At 54.1% G+C, this 18,545-nt stretch overlaps 1 protein-coding gene across 6 annotated transcripts in view; it reads right to left on the bottom strand.

Moving 5' to 3' along the window:
- Nucleotides 1-2,028: 2,028 nt before the first annotated feature.
- Nucleotides 2,029-18,545, bottom strand: part of LOC105079512 (granulocyte-macrophage colony-stimulating factor receptor subunit alpha) — a 25,609-nt gene continuing 9,092 nt past the window's right edge. For 2 of the 6 annotated variants that reach the window (XM_045505274.2, XM_010968267.3), the window contains exons 4-12: nucleotides 12,547-12,673; nucleotides 12,299-12,428; nucleotides 11,671-11,855; nucleotides 9,951-10,084; nucleotides 9,587-9,610; nucleotides 7,697-7,832; nucleotides 6,272-6,374; nucleotides 5,348-5,429; nucleotides 2,029-3,430 (exon numbers count right to left, since the gene is read on the bottom strand). In XM_045505274.2, coding sequence (XP_045361230.2) covers nucleotides 3,260-3,430; nucleotides 5,348-5,429; nucleotides 6,272-6,374; nucleotides 7,697-7,832; nucleotides 9,587-9,610; nucleotides 9,951-10,084; nucleotides 11,671-11,855; nucleotides 12,299-12,428; nucleotides 12,547-12,673 — 1,092 coding nt within the window. In that variant the 3' untranslated portion in view covers nucleotides 2,029-3,259. The other 4 variants (XM_045505276.2, XM_045505275.2, XM_074360011.1 and 1 more) reach the window with 4 other exon arrangements.

Below are 18,545 nucleotides of genomic sequence, written 5' to 3'. Positions count from 1 at the left end.
GGGAGCTTCTTTTTCGCCCCTTCCGGGCACAGCCCCAGGGAGCCTGGCCTGGGAGACCTCCCTCCTCTTGGCTGCAACATTAAGTCTGTGGTCGTAGAGAAATGCAGAGAAACAGGCTCATCCTTGTGTTCTCTCTTTCCTCCCTGCATCCTTCTGTGCAGGACCGAAACGTGGGCGGGGAGAGCTGGTGTCTGTCATTCCTACTGAGGTATAGGAGTGCCTGACTTTGGCCACCTTGGGAGGCAGATTGTGAATTTTCCTCAGTCCCTTTGGCCACCCTTAAATCTCTACGAGAGAGAGAGATGGTGTGAACAGCTCAAACATCCATCGAAGGATGGATGGACAGAGAAACAGAATGAGGTCCATGCACACAGCGGAATATTACTCAGCCAGGAAAAAGGAGTGGAGCTCTGACGCAGGCTACCGTGTGGATGGACCTTGAACACAGGTTGCTCCGTGAGAGAAGCAGACACAGAAGGACACACAGGGTGTGATTCTGTTTACAGGAAACACCCAGAACAGGCAACTCCATAGACATAGAAAGTGGGTTCCTGGTGCCAGGGGCTGGGGTCTGGGGAATGGGGAGTGACTGCTTATGGGGACCGGGTCTCCTTTTGGAGGGGTGAAAACATTCTAGAACTCTGGTTTTGTTCTAGCACAAAACTAGAGGTAATGGTTGCACAACACTGTGAACGTCCTAAATGCCATCCGTGGTAAATGTCATATTATATACATTTTGCTGAGAGAAAGAGAGAGAGAGAGAGGAAGGAAGAAAGGAAGGGGAAAAAAAAAACAAAGAAAAAAAGAAAGACCAGAATCATAAGCAAATCATTTTTTTCCCTCATATTGTTTTCCATGCCCGGTCCTGTGGGTCTCACTGCAGGGGATAATGACTCTGTAAATACACGTATTAACTCCATCTCCATCTCTCTCTGTCTGGAAAATGTAGAGAATGTCCCCAGGATGATCCGATGTCTTCAGAGCATCTGTATTGTGTTCTGATGACTCTGGAGTCACCTTCTACCCCTCCCTGCCATCAACAAAGTTGGGGAGCCTCCGGCAAACCTCCTGGAAACAGAAGGCACGGTTTCTGAAAAACCTTCTGTTCTCTGAGCTTCTGAGTTGTCTCAGAGGACACCTTTGAGAGGCTCGTGGGGCCAGCCTGAAGGAAGGGCATCTCCAGGGATTGGGGCTGGAACCCCTGCTCTGCCCAACAACCACCTGCCCTTCCCATGGCTTTTTTATAAATAGCGTTTCCTTTTTCAAGGCTGTGTAGTATTCCATCCTAGGGCTGTGTAGTTGTTTGTGGGGTTGACAATAAATATTGCCCAATAAATGCAGTTCGGTGGCTGTTTTGTGGCTGGAGTTTCCAAAAGACTCACTGAGTGTGTGTGTCTCCTGGGAGCGGGTCCCAGTGTCCCAACACCCACCTGGTAGGGATCAGGCTGGGCGTCCCAGCCTGGGCCACTCGGGGCAGTGGGAGCAGGCTACACAGTCCAGCTATGTGCCAAGGGGATGCCAGTGTAGATGGCTGGTGTAGATGGCCAGGTGGAGGGCTGGAAGGAAGGGCAGGCGGTCTGGGGAGGGGGCCTGACTGGAGACGTCCACTGGGTGCCCTCCTGCCCCTCCCCTAGGGCCTGCCCGGCCCCTGAGCCCTGAGAAGGAAGAGGGCATGGGGGGTTCCGGCTGAGCTCACCCTCCTTGTCATCTGAGTGGATCCCTGGACGGTGGGGAAGTGCAGAGCTCCACGGGGATGGACACACCTGCTTCTCTGGGGCTCGGGTGTGCCCTCAGCTCCTGGGACCCCGCCTCCCAGCTGCAAAGTCGAGGTGGCTGAGGACACTGGCAAGAAGGACCGGAGCCCCATCCGCTCCCTGGACCCCACCAGTCAGGGCTCTTCGTAGCCCAGGGGGGCCCACCTCCTCCCCACTTTCTCTTTCCTGCTTCCGACAATGACTTCCCATCCCCTGGCTGAGAATTTCTCAGTGTGGACAGCGGGCGGTCCAGGATCTCTTCAAGGAGAACAACTCTTGGGATGACATTTACTTAACACCAGTAGGATCCGCCCCAAACCACCGAGAATGGGAGAAGTTCACGTAGATTCCAGAACATTCAGAAAAATCGGAGAAGCACGGAGCAGGTGAGATATTCCCAAAACGCCCCAAACCAAGAGAAAATCACACGTCTTCCTTCGAACATGTGTTTTTCTCTCCCCCCCCCAAATGTACCAGTTTATTTTCATTGTAAAAGTGGGTTTTTTGGAGTCAGAATTACAAACATAAAAAAAGGAGACAGACCCTCCTGAAGTTTGAAGATAGCCACGCGCAGCATCCGTGTTCCCACGAGGACGTGTGTGCACCCACGCACACGCACACGCGTGGACCCCTGCCCGCGTGCAGGGCTGTCACTTCTGAATTTTACTGCAAACACACTGTGACTGTCTTTCCTGACGAGCAGAGACAAGCTCACATTGCCTCTTGCAACGTCGACGTAGCCCCGGCCACCGTGTTCAAACAAATCTGGGAATAAACACCCAGATTTTTTGTCTTCTTATTGCAAACGCTGCTGCATGAACAGGGCTGTGTGCACGCCTCTCCGCGGCCCGTGGGAGTCTATCGGATGGACCGATTCATAGAGGCAAGTAGATGACGGTGGCATCTGATAATTAGGTTTATTTATTTTAATGGAGGTACAGGGGATTGAACCCAGGACCTCGTGCATGCTAGGCGTGCATTCCACCACTGAGCTACGTCCTCCCCACCCCGAGCCAGGATTTTATAATCGCTATGCGTGGAGTAGAACCTTTGGAAATTGTGAATCACTGCACTGAACACATGGAACTTCTAATACTGCATAGCAAGTATACGGGAATTAAAAAAAAAAAGTATGGTGGAAGAAAAACAAAAAAGCAAAACCAAACCACAGAAGTAACCCGGGCGGCTGGGCACTGCATAGCGCAGAGGCATTTCCGTCAGGAAAGAGCTTCCTCATTTCCCCCGAAACTCTCCGCAGCGGCTGGTCCTCCGCGTGGCCGGCGCCCTTCGGAGGCAAACCTGCCCGGCGCATCTCCGCGCGGTCAGCCCGGGCCGCAGCGCGCGCCGACTTCTGCCCGCACCCTCCTCCGTCAGCGCAGCCGGCCGGGTCCCTCCTGCAGGTGGCTCGGCGGCGGCGGGAACGCGCGGGGGCCGGCGGGCTGGGCGCACCGGACAGGGGGCAGCGCCAGGGTGGGATGGAGAGCAGAAAGGCGCGGCCGGGGACGTTACTGCCCCGGCCGACCACGCACAGCAGTGATGTTTTCATAAGGGTTCAGGGCTGGGGCTGGACCCACCACCTCCGCTTCTCTGCCCGCAAACAACTTCATTTCCTCCACCGTGAGGAAGTCCTCGGGTTCCTGCGAGCCCGCTGAGGGGTTGTCCCCGTCCCAGGCCATCTAGGAGAGAGGACAGAAGGCCCGAAGCTCAGACCAGCCACGTGAGTCTCTGGTTCTCCCATGGATAAAACATCGGTATTCATGGCAGACAGAAGGTGGAAACAGCCCAAGTGTCCACCCGTGGATGCACGGATAACAGAACAGGGTCCATGCATACAGGGGAATATTACTCAGCCAGGAAAAGGAGCGAAGCTCTGACATGGGCTGCAGCGTGGATGGACCTTGAACACAGGTTGCTCTGTGAGAGAAGCAGACACAGAAGGACACACAGGGTGTGATTCCATTTACAGGAAATGCCCAGAACAGGCAAATCCACAGACACAGAAAGTGGCTTCAAGGTGCCACGGCCTGGGGGACGGGGAGGGGATTGACAGCTCATGGGGACGGGGTCTCCTTTGGGGGGTGAGAAGGTTCTGGAACCAGACGGAAATGGTTGCACAGCATCGTGGATGTGCTCAGTGCCCCAGAATTGTACACCTTAATGGGAAACTGTACGGCATGTGAATCATAGTTTGATAAAGCTGTTTTTATATAAGAGAAAAGGACAAATGTGTCATTGGCATATTCAGCTCTGAGATGCCTGGAATCCAGGCGGAGGGATGGGCTGTCACGTCCCCCTGGGACAGACAGATGGGCCCCACCTTTCCTCTGACGCTGCCATCTGGGGACCTCGGACTTGGCTGCTCCCAGTGTCCACACGAACGACCAGCCCGTCCGCCCCGGCCCCCGCCTCCGGGCCCCCCCGCAGGCCGCCAGCCCCCAGGCGCGGAGCTGAGCAGCGGGAGCAGAGCCGGGCCGAGAGAAGTCTCTCTCGGAGGACGGCGGCTCTGCGCACCCTGCGTGGAGGCGGCTGGGGAGGTGGCCAGTGGGAGCAGTGGTCTGACCGCGGGGAGTCAACTCGGTGGCTGCCTCATGACTGGGGAAGGCCCCCCCGCTGAAGTAGGGGGTGACGCCAGCCCGCCTGAGGCTGAGAGTCAGGGCTGCGGGGCGAGTTCACGTGTCCACCTGGGAGCGCACGGGGGCTCCGTTCAGTGCCCAGCGAGGACGCTGACACCCACCCGCCGGCGCTTATGAAAGGGCATGTCCTGGGCCCCGCGTCTGAGGGGCTGGGGGCTGCCTGTGCGATGCCCGGTGTGGCGTCTTGCGAAGTTCACGTGGTTGAGCTGTGGTTTCATCTTTTTAACTCAACGTTACTAAGCACCCCCCTTCCCACCCGCATCAAACCATAGCTGTGCCCCGAATTTGCCCAGGAACCCTAAACTCTGCTTCCAGGGTGGTGGACTCTGTGGCAGCCCCGGGGGCAGCTGAGGGAGGGGCGGTTGGAGACGGGGGAGGCGGGGGGCTTCCTGAAGAAATGGCGTCCAGCTCAGAATGCAGCCCCTGCTTTGGGGGGCACTTCTGCTCTGCCACGGGGTGGGGGACACTTGTGGCTGATGGGAAGGTGAGGTCGGAGGGGGCAGGGGTGACCACGGCTGCCCCCAGGTAACCAGCTGCTATGAGTCGAACGGTCGCCCCCTCCCACCCCCCTGAAAAAGTTCACACTCGCCCTGAACCACACAGAGGGGACCTCATCTCCAAGCAGGGTCTTTGCAGATGTGATCCGTGGAGGTTCCTGGGATGAAGTCTCCACAGAGACCCCGGAAAGAGAGAAAACCCAACTCGAGCGCCAGCCCGGGGTCCCCACCACGGAAGCAGGTCCCACTGGCGCCGATGCACCCTGAGGGCGGTTTCTCGGCTCTGCTGCACATTTCGGTGCACTTTTTCGGGGAGGGCCGGGAGGGAAGGGATTTTACAGGGCTGCAGGCAGCCGGACAGCTGCCTCCCCTTCCCTCCCTCTGCACCCCCCCCCCCAGCCCTCTCTGGTTACTGCCACGCCAGGGGCCAGACCCCAGGAGGGGCCCGGGTGGGAGCACTCACCTCCCGGGTGGGTGTAAACGAGCCAGCCAGTTCCCGTTTCACCTGCGGGATGGGAGGGAACAGCTTTTGCTTCAGGGAGAACCTGGCCAGGAAAGACAAAATGCGGAAAAGACAAAGGGTGCTTGGAAATCCAGCGCCCACGTTCCTTGGCAAGGCCGGGGTTGCAAACATTGAGGCCGGCAACAGGGATGTGTTTCCTGCTCGGGGTTGTGGGGGGAGGGACGGGGTTGCCGGAAGCAGGTTCCCCGCATCCGCATCGCCGGGTGTGCTGAGGACCCAGTGCGCGCAGGACGGCTTCCCCAGGGTTGATGAAACACCTGGGGTGTACCCCTTGGGTCAGGGACAACCCCTCTGTGCCTGAGAAACTGAGAAATTGGGGCCGGGAAATGGCCAGTGGTGCTCACTGCTGCCCCCGTGTGTTGGCTGTGACCATCTCCACCTCCATCACCATCCCTGCTGTTCCCAGACAGTCCCTGGCTCCCGGGAAGAATATCCAAATTGTTCCCCCAAAAGCCACTGGTTTTAACCCCGCGACGTCTTCAGAGCCCATCTCCCGGACACACGTGCACTCCTTGCATCTTCTTGGAAACCGCATATTAAAGTTCTTTCTTCCGGGCACAAAATCATGACTGCGTTTTGCAGTTAAGTGTGCAGCCCCCCAACACACAGGCAAGTCAGATTCTCCAGGAGAGTGACCCGGCCACTGGGAGAGAAGCAGTGTGGATGTGTGGCCACGTGTGGGGCTCAGGCAGCAGAAACCCCGTCCCGTTAGTGGTCACCCCTGTTCCCCTGCCTCTGCCCTAAGCAACCTCAAATCTGCTTTCTGAATCTGGGTTTCTGGTCGGTCCGGGTGGGTGGGGTCACATGCTGGGTGCCCTTGTGTGTGTGGCACACGGTTTTTGAGTTTTTTTCCGGGGGGCTTACCTCTTACAGAGGAACATCAGGCCTATGCTGGATAAAGCCGCTGCCCCCACCACCAGCCCGATCAGGACCACAAGGAATCCAGTGAAACTCTTCTCTGGGAAACCTGGAAGGGTAAGATGAACAGAGAGTCAGGAGTGACTATGGGGTGGGGGCCGGGGGTTGGGGAAGCAGGGCTGGAGCCGAGGAGGAGAGAACTTCCAGACACAGGGACTCGAGGGACAGGGGAACATTGGCTGTGAAGAATCTGTTCTTCCTTGGGTCCTGTGCCCACCCACCTCAACCCCTTCTCACTGTCCCCATCTTCCCCCTCCACCCCCCCAAGAGATAACCTACCAAATACATTTCCACGAGGGCACAACTGATACGGCACGATGCCTCCCTTCCCAATAGATATTTACTTTCAACACTGTACTACATAGCCAAAGGAATGAATGCATAAGTGTGAAATGTCAAGGATGGAAGAGAGGTTGATTTATTTACTTTTAATTGCAGAGGACGCTTTTCTTGTGTAACCTGAGCCCCTTCTGTGAACCATGAACCCACTGCTTACAGGAAAGGAGGCTCATGCATGGATTTGGTGGCTTGTCTGTGGGGTGGAGGTGGGGAACACTGTATGGCTTTCAGGCATTCAGTAGGTGCCTACTTAGAGCTCATGCCCTGTTTGCCCCCAGTGGATCTTGAGGGACCCCTGGAAGGAGGCACCGAGTGGGTTTTCTGCTGGTCCTACAGAGCAGGCACTCAGGAAGGCTGCATAGTGGGTACTTGGGGGTCCACAAAACTTGAGTTCATGGGGCCAACCCTTGGCATATCCTGCCAGGGCCAAGCCAGCCCTTCTGGGTGATGGTAACCATCACGTTTTCAGGCCACTCAGTTTATGACAGCCCCCATGTCCCCATGAAGATGGGGGGCACCCTGGAGGGCAGACAGAGCCCACCTATGTGGGTAGAGAAGTGGAAACACCCTGGCCGACCCCCGGGGGGTGGGTGACATCCCTGGTTTGGGCACCCAGGGCCTTAGAGACACCCCAGTGAAGTTGAGGAGTTGAGGCAAGGGTGATTCAGAGTGTCTGGGAGGGCACCTTCCCACAGGGTGACCCCAGAAACACAGGAGGGGGTACAGGAAAGCAAGACACGCTGTGGACAGTGTGTTAAATCAGAGAGCCTGCAGGAGCCGCCCTGGGGACCCCAAAAAAGATATGTGTCCATCTTAAACCCTGGGAACGGGACCTCATTTGGAAGTAAGGTCTTTGCAGGTAGGATGAAGTGAAGGACCTGAGAGGAGGTCCTCCTGGAGGAGGTGGCCCTGCATCCAATGACAGCACTCTTAGAAGAGACAGAGGAGGAAGGTCAGGCAGAAGAATTCAAAGGAAGGGTCCCTCCGTCCCTGGCCACGTGTCAGCGTCCGCGGGTCCTCCCGGGAGCTCACCGAAGGGCTGCGCGGGGCCCCACTCACTCCAGGTGTCCCCGTACACGTGCCTCACTCTGACCCGGACGGTGTGCACGCCCGTCACGGCGGAACTCGGCATCAGGTACTCATTCCTATTTTCTCCTCTTTGGAAAACCTTTAGAAGAAAAGAGGACCGTGTGACAGGTGTTGGTGACAAACACTGGACTGGGGATGGGGAGAAGGCGGGGGATGTGATGGTCTCTGAAAGAGGCCTGACACCGGGCAGGCGGGCCAGCGGGCGCTCCGGTCCCGCCTCCTGCGTTCCGTCCCTGGGCCAGAAGGGGCTCTGCCCGTCTGCAGGGGGGCCCCCGCTCCGTGTCTGGGGCTCACAGCTCTCCGTCTGCATCCACGTCCCGGGCAGGGTCCCCCACGCCCTTGGGAAGTGGGGTTGGGGTTCCTCTGATTCTACACAGAGGATGCCGGGGTGGGGGTCAGGGGTGGGCAGGAACCCCGCCAGGCTGCACAGCTGGACGGTGAATGCAGTCCCGTGGACGCCCCTCGCTGCGGGTTGGGCCCCAGAGGGCTGCCTTCCGCTCCTGCTCTGGGCAGGTCAGAGGTGTCTTCTTAGACCGCGGCCACCGCTCCGTCCACAGCGGGGCTGTGCACCCCCGTGTCCCAGGACGTGTACATCTGGAGAGGCCGGGAAGAGCAACAGGGAGACGGGGACTGGAGGTTGGAGAGACATGGCCTGGGCGGGGAACTTCAGGGGAAGGACCCGGGTGCCTGCCAAGATCGGGGCTCTCTCCTGAGACAGTCCGGCCACCCTCACGCAGTGTCTGCCCCGTGCAAACTCCCATCTTATGCACCCATGTCGCTGGATGCCTGCTACGGGCCGGGCTCTCCTACAGGGACAGTCTCTCCCATGTGCGTGGCTGAGGCCTCTTGCTTTTATGAGCTGTTTCTCCGTTGAGACTCCGTGGACCCCAAGCTGCCTCCCACCCGAGCCACACCAGCCCTGGGGCCACAGCTGGAGAGCAGACGAAGACGGACACTGAGGATGACCCTAGAGGTCCCTGGCCCTGAAGGAGACCCCCGGGCAGCGAGGAGCCACGCCTGCTGGCTGTATGATGGGTCCCAGACGTCATCTGAGTGGTAGGTAAGGTCCAGAGAGGACATGTGCATCCCCAGTGTGGCCCCCATGGTGCCTTCAGGATGTCGCTAATCCCTGCCCCACTTCTCTGGGCCATTGCAAGGGTGGTCCCTGGGGCAGCATCTCAGTAGTTCCACTGGCATCACCTGGAAGCAGGTGAGACCTGCAGGACCCCAGTAGATGGATGCACTTGGCCGCGCTCCCTCCTGAGGCTCCAGGGGAGGGTCCCTCCTGCCTCTTCCAGCTTCTGGGGGCTCCAGGCGTCCATCCCTGGGCTGGTGGCCGCCTCCCTCCCGTCTCTGCCTCCGTCTCCATGTGGCTTTTCCTCTGTGTGTCCCTCCTCCTCTGTCTCTTCTGAGGACACTGTCCTTGGATGCAGGGCCACCTCCTCCAGGAGGACCTCCTCTCAGGTCCTTCACGTCATCCCATCTGCAAAGACTCTGTTTCCAAACAAGATCCCATCCTGAGGTCTCAGGTGGACATAAGTTTGTGGGGATGCTTTCAACTCACTCCCCCGTGCTCTGAGAAGGGTCCAAGGAGCTGCATTTGGAAGAAGGACGTTGCTTTGTCCACGAGGAGGGTGACAACCAGCTACCTGAGCTGCGTCAGAAGCTTTAGAGACACCACAGCGTCTCAGTCGGGGGCAGAGCCGGATGGCCGACCGCCGGGCGCGCGGCCGGGTGCGCAGCGGCGCTGAGCCGGGCTGCACGCGGGGGGCCCGGACTCTGAGCAGCTATGACCCGAGCACGGGTGTCGGAGAGGAAGGAAGAGGTACTTACGGGGTCTGTCTTGGAGAAGCTGCCCTGTACGGAGAGAGCAAAGGGGTGAAACAAAGCGTCAACGACAAAAAAAAGAAAGAAAAGAAAAGAAAAGAAAAGAAAAGAAAAGAAAAGAAAAGAAAAGAAAAGAAAAGGAAGGAAAGAAAGAAAGAAAGAAAGAAAGAAAGAAAGAAAGAAAGAGACCTTAATAGCAAAAAAGGAATCAGTGTTGCCTTTAGGACAGAGAGGAACTAACCCGGAACTCATTTCTGCAGCAAAGACTTAACCTTCTTGTCAGTGAGGATTCGACCCCAAAAGGGAGAAGACGGGGGGCGTGGGGGGAGGAGAAAGCGTGTGGCTCTTCGCAGAGCTCTGGGGTCCTCACCTTCCTCTGGATGTCCAGCTCATAGTACAAGACGTGACTCGAAATGTTGAATCTGGTGACGGGGTTGTCCCACTGGATCACGTAATAGGACCCGTTGTTACGAGCCGTGAGGTTTGCTGGCGGGTTGTACTTCTCTGAGAATAAACGCAAGCAGGCAATGGGTTAGGAGTCCATTAAGAGGGACTTGGCGGGAACCTTTCTTTTTCTTGCATGAGAGAGAGAGGAGAAAAAAAAAAAGCCAGCAGCCTGGGACGTGAGACCTCAGGTCAGCAGAGAGTGCATCTCAGGCTGTCCCCTCCGTGGTGCATGCAGCGGTCCCTCAGTTCTCAAAGACCCCAGGGTCACCCCATGAACAAAACCACTCCCTGGGCACCAGGACCCTCCCCCTCCTCGTATCGGGTGGACCCAGCTCAGCTGGGAAGAGGTGCCTTTGCTCCCCAGGACGTGTTGTTTATTCACAGATTCCCAATTTGCAAGTCCAGCCACTCCCTAAAACTTATCAGGAACCCCCAGACCCACACCTGCTATGCTCTCCAACTTATTTGCCAAAATGTGGCCAGAAATGTGAGTCAACCAACAGGTGTGTTCTAAGCTGAGATTCAGCAATGCTCAGATTGCAAGCAGGTGCGCCTCTTGGGGGTCTACAGACTGCTGCATGCGTTGCACTTTTACGCTCGGCGTGACCCACGCCACCGTTTAAACGGCCTCCCGACACAGTGCTGGATGCTATCTAGGATTCCTGAAAGGAGTCAGAATGTCACCCCCAAATATGACCCTGGCATGGACTCCTATTTAGACCCAAAGGCAACAAAGAATCAACAGATGCAGAAAGAAGTGATTCCATAGGTCGCCTTATCTGACCATCTCAGAATTGAGCACTTCCATGAATCCCTCTGGGGGGAAGTTTCATGGAAAATCAGCACCGAGAGGCTTCTGCATAAACCTTCCTGAAATAACCCTTATCTTTCATTAGTTTCCACATATATTTACCACCTCGGCAAGGTCAAACTCCGTTTCCTTTGTATAGTCATGTCTCCACGATTTAACACTCTTTATGAAAATGGTATATATGTTTCTCAGTCTAACCACTTCTCTGAGTGGGGGGAGTTCATTTCTTTTCTATGGCACTCCCTGGTGCATGTAAAAATTAAAATTAAATTGATATGCTTGTTTTCGGTTGATCAATCGCCCGTTTAATTTGCACACCTCCGGAACAGAACCTAAGAGGGTGAAGGAAAAGGTTTTTTTTTGTTTGTTTGTTTGTTTGTTTTTCTAATTTTCCACCCCCCTTGCAGGCCTAAGCACGAGAAAGACTGTGGTGTGCCTTATGGAGAAAAATACATGTAAAAATATGAGCAGAGGCTAACCCTGTTTTTCCCCTATTAGCCATAATTCAGTATTTGCTTATTTAGGGTTTGCAGAGAATTTCCAGACCACAAATGATGAGCATCCTCTGTCTTTGGCATATTTCATGCATGACTCAAATCTATGAGTCCCACCCCAAGGGAGAGTTATGACACCCCTGCCTCCGTCTCTGGGGAGGTATTTCCCTGGCCTCGAATCTAGATCCAACATCTTGCTCAGACAAGTCTGGGACCCAATGCCTGGTCTCACACAGCCTTGGTACCAAAAAAAAAAAAAAAAAAAGAAAGAAAGAAAAAAAAATAAGAAAAAGGAATGAATTGGATGGCTCACAGAGGAACAGAGAAAATGGTCTTACCAATTTCAGTGGCTACAAAGGGAGTAAAGTCCAAAAACTGGATGTCCGTTTCATTGCTGGTTCCGTTCACCAGGAAGAAGTAATTGTCCGTCGTCTGGGGTTCACCGAGCTGATCAAAATGGCAGCCCACCCGTGTCCCCGTTGGGTCAAGGACGTACTGGGCACACTCGGACACATTCCCGTGCCTGCAGTTCCCAAGAGGGCAGCGAGGAAAGGCTGGAGGAGTGTGTAGCCTCCTGGGGAGGCATTATCAAAGACAAACTCTCCCTCCAGCCCAGAAAACCCTTCTGGAAAGGAGACAGTTTAATCCTTGACTCAGCGCAGAACCAGTGGGCAGTAGGAGAGACTGCAGATGGGGAGAATTCGTGCTCTCAAGAGAGAATTGCTGTTTTCCCGACACTTTCGGGACGGGAGGCGGGTGTACCTTTTGGAGCCAGGAGCCAGCCGATGCAGACTGGGAGATGGGTATTTTTTTTTTCCCTGGATGTTTGGACATTTTACAAAGATTGCCCTCCACCAACCCCAAACCGGGTGCAGGAGGAAGCTTTTCTGGACCCCGGGTTATTGAACACTGACCCCCATCACGACCTCCCAGCTGGCTCCCAGGTCCCCGAGGCGTCCAGCTTACAGGGAGGCCCACATGTAGAGGTGATACCGCACGTCTGCAGGGGCGGCCGGGCCCTGTGCCCAGCTGCAGTTAAGGAAGCGCACATTGTAGATGAGGCAGGAGAAGTTCACGGCACCGGACCCTTCCCTGCCTGGGGAGACACGCACCCCCATCTTCACCGTCTGCACCGCCGCCACCAGCGCCCCGCCGGCGACAAGGACGCCGCTCACTGTGCAGAAACGGGAGGGACCCGGCTGAGGCGGCGTCACCTGAGTTACAGAAGGTCAGGGTGGCCTTGAACTCGTGGCCCTCGGAGGTGACATTCACGGTCAGGGTGGCCCCCCGGTGCAGCACAGAGTTTGAAAACGTGCAGAAGTACGTGCCATCCTCGGCTACCTGAAAGAGACAGCATCCGAAACGGCGCGCCGCAGGCCCCTGGGAGCTGGCAGCCCCCCGACGGTTCTAAGAGGTGGGGGGAGGGGGCCCTGACCACGACCCCCTTCTTTTTATCGAAGTAGAGTCAATGGACACTGTTATGTAAGTTATAGGTGCACAGTACGATGATCCACAATTTTTAAAGGTTATTTTCCATTGACAGTTATTACAAAATATTGGCTGCGTCCCCTGCGTTGTACAGTGCATCCTTATTTATTTTATACCTAATAATTTGTTCCTCTGACTCCCCTGCCCCTGCCCCTCCCCCTTCCCTCTCCCCACTGGTCACCCACTAGTCTGTTCTCTGTATCTATTGTAATTAGTGCTGCTATGAACAGTGAGGGGCATGTATCTTTTCAAATGACTGAGTTTTGTGGATATATACCCGAGAGTGGGATTGCGGGGCTCTGAGATCAAGATGCTGGCTGATTCAGTGCCTGGTGAGGGAGGGCCCACGTCCTGGTTCATAGACCCCCGTGTGTCCTCCTGTGGCTGTAGGAAGGGTTGTGGGAGCTCTCTGGGGTCTCCTTTTTAAGTACCTTAATCCCATTTATCTGTCAGTTGTCAGTTTAATTTGCATGCCCCCAGGACAAAACCTAAGAGGGTTCATGACTGCCCTCCTGACCCAGTCACCATCCCAGAGGCCCCATTCCCTAACACCGTCACATTGGAGGTTAGGTTTTGTTGATGAAAAATTAATCAGTCGATCTAAGAAAGAGGTGGAAAATTTCATTCGAGCCAGATTTGGGGATCATAACCCAGGAAAAGCATCTCACAAAGGTCTGAGATCTTTTCCGCTCATTAGAAATCAAGGCTCAGTTATATAATTTTTTTTGACACAGAGGGCTGTGCTTCAAATGACGTATTATTGACAGTTTACAGAATCCAGGTCTAAGCGTCATCCTGGTGGGTCATGTGACCCCTTACAAGCTCCAGAAGGAACGTTCTCTTTAAGGAGCTGTCTTGTTGATGCTGGGAGAAGGTCGCTCTTGAGGGTTGAGCAGGGGTTCCTGCCTACGGGGGAGGTCTGGTTAATGCATAATTTTAAATTGTGTGGAAAATTTTGTTTAATTTATTTTTGTCTTGCCATAAAATATGAATTTTATCTCATAGTTTCAAGATAGGAATTTTGGGGGGACACAGACATTTGGGTGGAGAACAGGTCCCATCTGTACCATGAGGGATGAACTGGACTCTGGTCACCTTTGCCTTCTCCCCAAAACTCCTCACAACAGCCCCAGATAGAAGCCCCACTTGGCCCTGGGTGTCCTCAATCTCACCCTGGACCTCTCTCAACTCCAGGCTGCCTGGATGGACAGCTCTGCATGGTGTGTAAGACCAAATACTAAACAAATTGCTGACCAGTGTCACCACTCAGGCACGAGCCCTCCAGGACCTGGGGGCATTCCTGGTTCTCCAGGACCTGGGGGCATCCCACGGAACCAGCGCTGGGAAGGAAGATGAGGCCTCGTCTCCAACGGGGTGGTCCAGGAGGAGGTGGGCCTGACCTCAGCTGTCCCCTGATTCATTGCAGAATGGACCTCCCATCATGAAGATACAAGAAAGCTAACAGTGACTTTATCCTGGAACAGGAAAGCAAGGGCTTGTGTTCACGTAGTTACGGAAAAGGGTACCAGTTTTTCAATCTGTGCAATCTCTTAGCCAAATGCCTGGGGTGGACGTCCTGTTGAAACTGAGCAGGACCCTGCTTGCTACTTGCTCAAAAGTCTTTCCGCATCCCCGATTCTTGTTTGTAGGAAAAAGGTTTCAGCCTCCTGGACCTTCCCTGAGTTCCAAAAGGACAGATTCAAACAGTGATTAACCAGGGAAGGGAGGGTACACAGAAACAAAGGAAGGTCATTCAGGGAACAAGAGTGCAGCCTTGGGGAGGGTCCTGCTTCCCCCTCAAGGCACATCCAGAACAATGCATCCGAGTTCTCCTGAAGGAACTGAGGCCCCCGCCCAGGTGGAGGATGGCGCCTTCAGGCTGAGCCCAGGATTCCTGGAGCCCCGTCCTGGTGCCTCCCCACCGGCCCATCAGAAGACAAGTCACACCCCTGCAGCCCCCACCCCACATTTTGCCTATTAGAAATGTCTCCCCTCAAACCATGGGGAGTTTGGGGCTTTTAAGCAAGAGCCACCCCTTCCCCTGGCGGGGTCCTGCCATAAACCTTTCTCTGCTCCAGACTCTGATGTTTCCGTTTGTTTGGCCTCACCGTACTGTTTGGCACAGGAACTTGGATTCAGTGACAAAATCAACCCCTTGTTGACAATAACCAGCCCAGAAGGTCAGCCTGCCCGAGACGCTCACAGGAAGCCAGGTTGCTATGACGACCCAGGAGGTTAACAGTAACTCCTGCAACAATCAGCCTCTAACGGGCAGGACTTAATAACCAACCGATATGGTCTCTAAATGTGTCCCGCCTTCAACTTGACAGAAGGATTACTCTTAGCTAGAAGCTACTGAGAATCAACCGATGCAGAAAGAAGCTTTTGGAGCTCCTATCATCTGAGTAAAAAGAGACTTCTGAGAAATCAAGACTGCCATGAATCCCCTATCCAGGGAAATGGTATGACCACAGAGAAGACAGAGTCAGCACCGAAATGGACCTCCACAGGCATCCTTGTCTTCCGTGACTTTCTCTCACATGTTTTCTTCCCACAATTTGCTGCCCTTGGAAGCCTAACAACCAACCCCTCCGGCCCACAGCTGCTTCCTTTGCCTTAATCTCCCCACTTATTGCTCTTTCTTAAAAATTGTATATGAACTCTAAGGCCTCCCTGCTTCTCTGGGGGTATTTTCTTCTCTGTATGAAGCCCCCCACCCCATGCCATGTAAAATATCTAAACACATATAAAATTTGTCTGCCTTTTCTCCAGTTAATCTGTCTTTTGTCAGTCTTAATTTGCAGGGCCCTGATGACTGTACCTAAGAGTATAGATGGAAAGTGTTTTACCTCTGCTGCACCACTAGGAGGCGTTCCCAGTCCTCCATCTGCCTTGGAGGCTCTGCCAAACACAAGCGATGGTGGCCGACCCATTGTGAGAGCAAGCTTTCAATAACCAGCCTCTGCCTCTCCTCATTTGGGTGGTCTTTGTTTATTTCCACAGGTTTAAGGCACCCTTAGTAATACAACAGCTTCCTACCTCTTGCAGCTTTGTGGAGGGATTTCGTGGCTTGGTAGGGCATTCTATTTTGCCAACAATGCCGAAGACCACTGTGGGATGGGGACAGTGGGGGAGACAAGTTTTGTGGTGTCCAGCCCCGCCTGTACTCAGGAAACTGCCCTCTAGCGTCATTTCTGGAGGGGGATTCTGGAAGCTCCCAGTAACGGGAAAATCACAGATTCCCATAGTATCCCAGCCACGTGGAAATAATCCAGTTGTGGAAATGAATGGGGAATTTTTGTTTTTCCCTAGAGATAGATCACATTCTCTTTCCATTTCTATAGAAACATTCTTGTGAAAAAAGGATTTGCTCCAGGAAAAAAAATACACAAAAAACAAACTGTTGCTGGGAAATCCTGAAAGAAAAGAAAACTGCCATTTTGAAACAAGGATATCATGAAGCAGGAAACGGCGGAGTTAGCTGGAAGGAAGCTCTTGCTAAAAGGAAAACTTTCAGAGTTACACAGAAAACAACAAAGACTCCCTTAGATTCAGGCAGGAAAATCTGTGATTTACATAAAAATCGGGCTGATGGATGGCCCTAAAGCACCCAGCAGGAGCCAGCCCTGGGGCAACCCATGCAGATTTTTTAGGGGAAACTTTCAAAACAGGGTCTAATGAAGCCCCAGCGGGGCGTGTTCCTGACCGAGACCTTGTGAGGCCTGCAAGGACTCACAGAAACATCCCACCTGTGCGTTAAAAGGGTGAAGACAAATCTTAAAAAAAAAAATTAAGTTTTCCTAAGAAAAACACCCCCTCCCTTTTTTCTTTAGCATTTACTTTAGAAAACGGACAAGTGTACAGCCTCCCCGGGGAGTGGCTGAATCTCTTTAAAAGCTGAAGGGACCCTCCCAACACCTCCCCAGCCCCCGCCAGTGCCTGTATCCCAGGAGGGTCCGTCTGGGCCCCCACCCCCCACCCCGGAGCCTCTTCTCTAAATGAACCTAAGGAAGGGGGCGGGGAGGTCCTGCCTCCTGTCTCTGCGGGAGTTTGGTTCCACGATGTAACTTCCTGCTCCTTGAGAAGATGCTCGAATTTGTATTTGTCCTTTGGGTGCACACAAGCGACACGTGCGGTTCTGTCTGCCCGGCCCTACCGAGGAGGGTAGTCTCTGAAATCTCTTAGGCTGATTCAGTGATACAACTGTCTGCTGGGTTGGCAGGTGATTTTATTTAATGCATGTGTTTGCATATTTATCTGTATTTTGCTCTGTGCTTTAGCGCCCCCCCCCCAAATTGTTTAATTTTTATTGTATGTGTCCCTCTGTGTCTGCTTCTCTCTCATGGAGCATCCTGTGTTCAAGGTCCATCCACCTGTGCAGGGCTTCTCTGAAGGACACATTTTATTTTTCACTATATTATCTCTCCTGAAAATTCCTCCTTGGACCGGGATGAAATGAGGAACCAGAAAAGGGGGGTCCTGGCAGGGATCTGAGGAACACTGACAGCCCCCAACCCAGCGCCACGTGCCAGATACTGACCGTGCACTTGGTAACACAGCCGGGGACAGACGTTCTGAAACGACTCAAGAGGAAAAATATGGAACCCCATTCTTACCGGGAAGGCCAGGGCTGGAAGGGAGCTCCTGGGTGGAGACAGGGAGCTCTTCACTCCAAGGGCATCAACGGAGCCCCTTTGCAGGGGACCAAGGGACCTTCTCAGCCCCCATTTCCTATGGCCCCATGCCCCCTCCTCCCCTTCTCTGCCCTGTGGTCCTGCTTCTGTATTTTCTGCAGCTCCCTGTCCACTCATGGTGACCAGAGGGGCACCTCTGAGACCACTCGGGGAAGCGGCCACTTCAAAAGTCTTGGCCAGCAAGACCACCTCTCCGCCATGTCAGCCATCCAGCAGGAAGGGGCCTCCCCGGGACGCGGGGCTGAGCGGGGTCCCGGTGGGCGGGGACGGGAGAGGAGGCTGAACATCACTTAAGGGACAGCGAGGCCACCTTGGGAATTTAGGCATCTTTCTCTAAGAAGCGGGTTTTAAGCAGGTAAATAATATATTCATGTTTTTTTCGTAAATACAATTTTTTTTTTTATCTCATTGTTTTTTTAAAAGCACAGGTGCGTTGTGACCTACAGCTGAGTCTCCCAGAGCCCTCTCCCCGCGCATCAAAGCGTTGCTTCCTGCCTCTTCCTCTTCGGGGGAGTAGAACACCACTTGGTTCTTGCATGGTTTCCCATACGAACCATAGGAGAGCTAGCAGGATTGTTTGGAGTTGAAGGCCATTAAGAAAACACACGGGGCAGGGGGAGGGTATAGCTTAGGGGTAGAGTGCGTGCTTAGCATGCACGAGGTCCTGGGTTCAATCCCCAGTCCTTCCACCAAATAAATAAACCTATTTGCCAGCCCCCCAAGTAAACCCCTCAAAATTAAGTTCACCTTGAAAAAAATAAAAGAAAAGAAAAAACACAAGAAATGCTCCCTGCCTTCCCCCATTTGCCTAGAAGGAGGACACACATTTGCAAAGGGGATCCCCCCCTACAGAAGTTCATCTCCAGAGACAATCAGCCTAGACATTTCCCACCCCTAAAACCTCAAAGTTGTTTTCTTTCATCCTGACATCTCTCTACAGAGTCCTCGTCCTCCTGTTAGGATTTTAAACATGGCCGTGCTTAACCAGCCCTTTCCTTGGGGTGACTCACGTCTGAGTGCTCCTGCCCGTG

This window comes from Camelus bactrianus, chromosome X (genome assembly GCF_048773025.1).
Source record: "Camelus bactrianus isolate YW-2024 breed Bactrian camel chromosome X, ASM4877302v1, whole genome shotgun sequence".
NCBI classification, from domain to species: domain Eukaryota; kingdom Metazoa; phylum Chordata; class Mammalia; order Artiodactyla; family Camelidae; genus Camelus; species Camelus bactrianus.
Note: the sequence above shows the minus strand (reverse complement) of the source record. Positions and strands in the feature narration are given on the sequence as shown.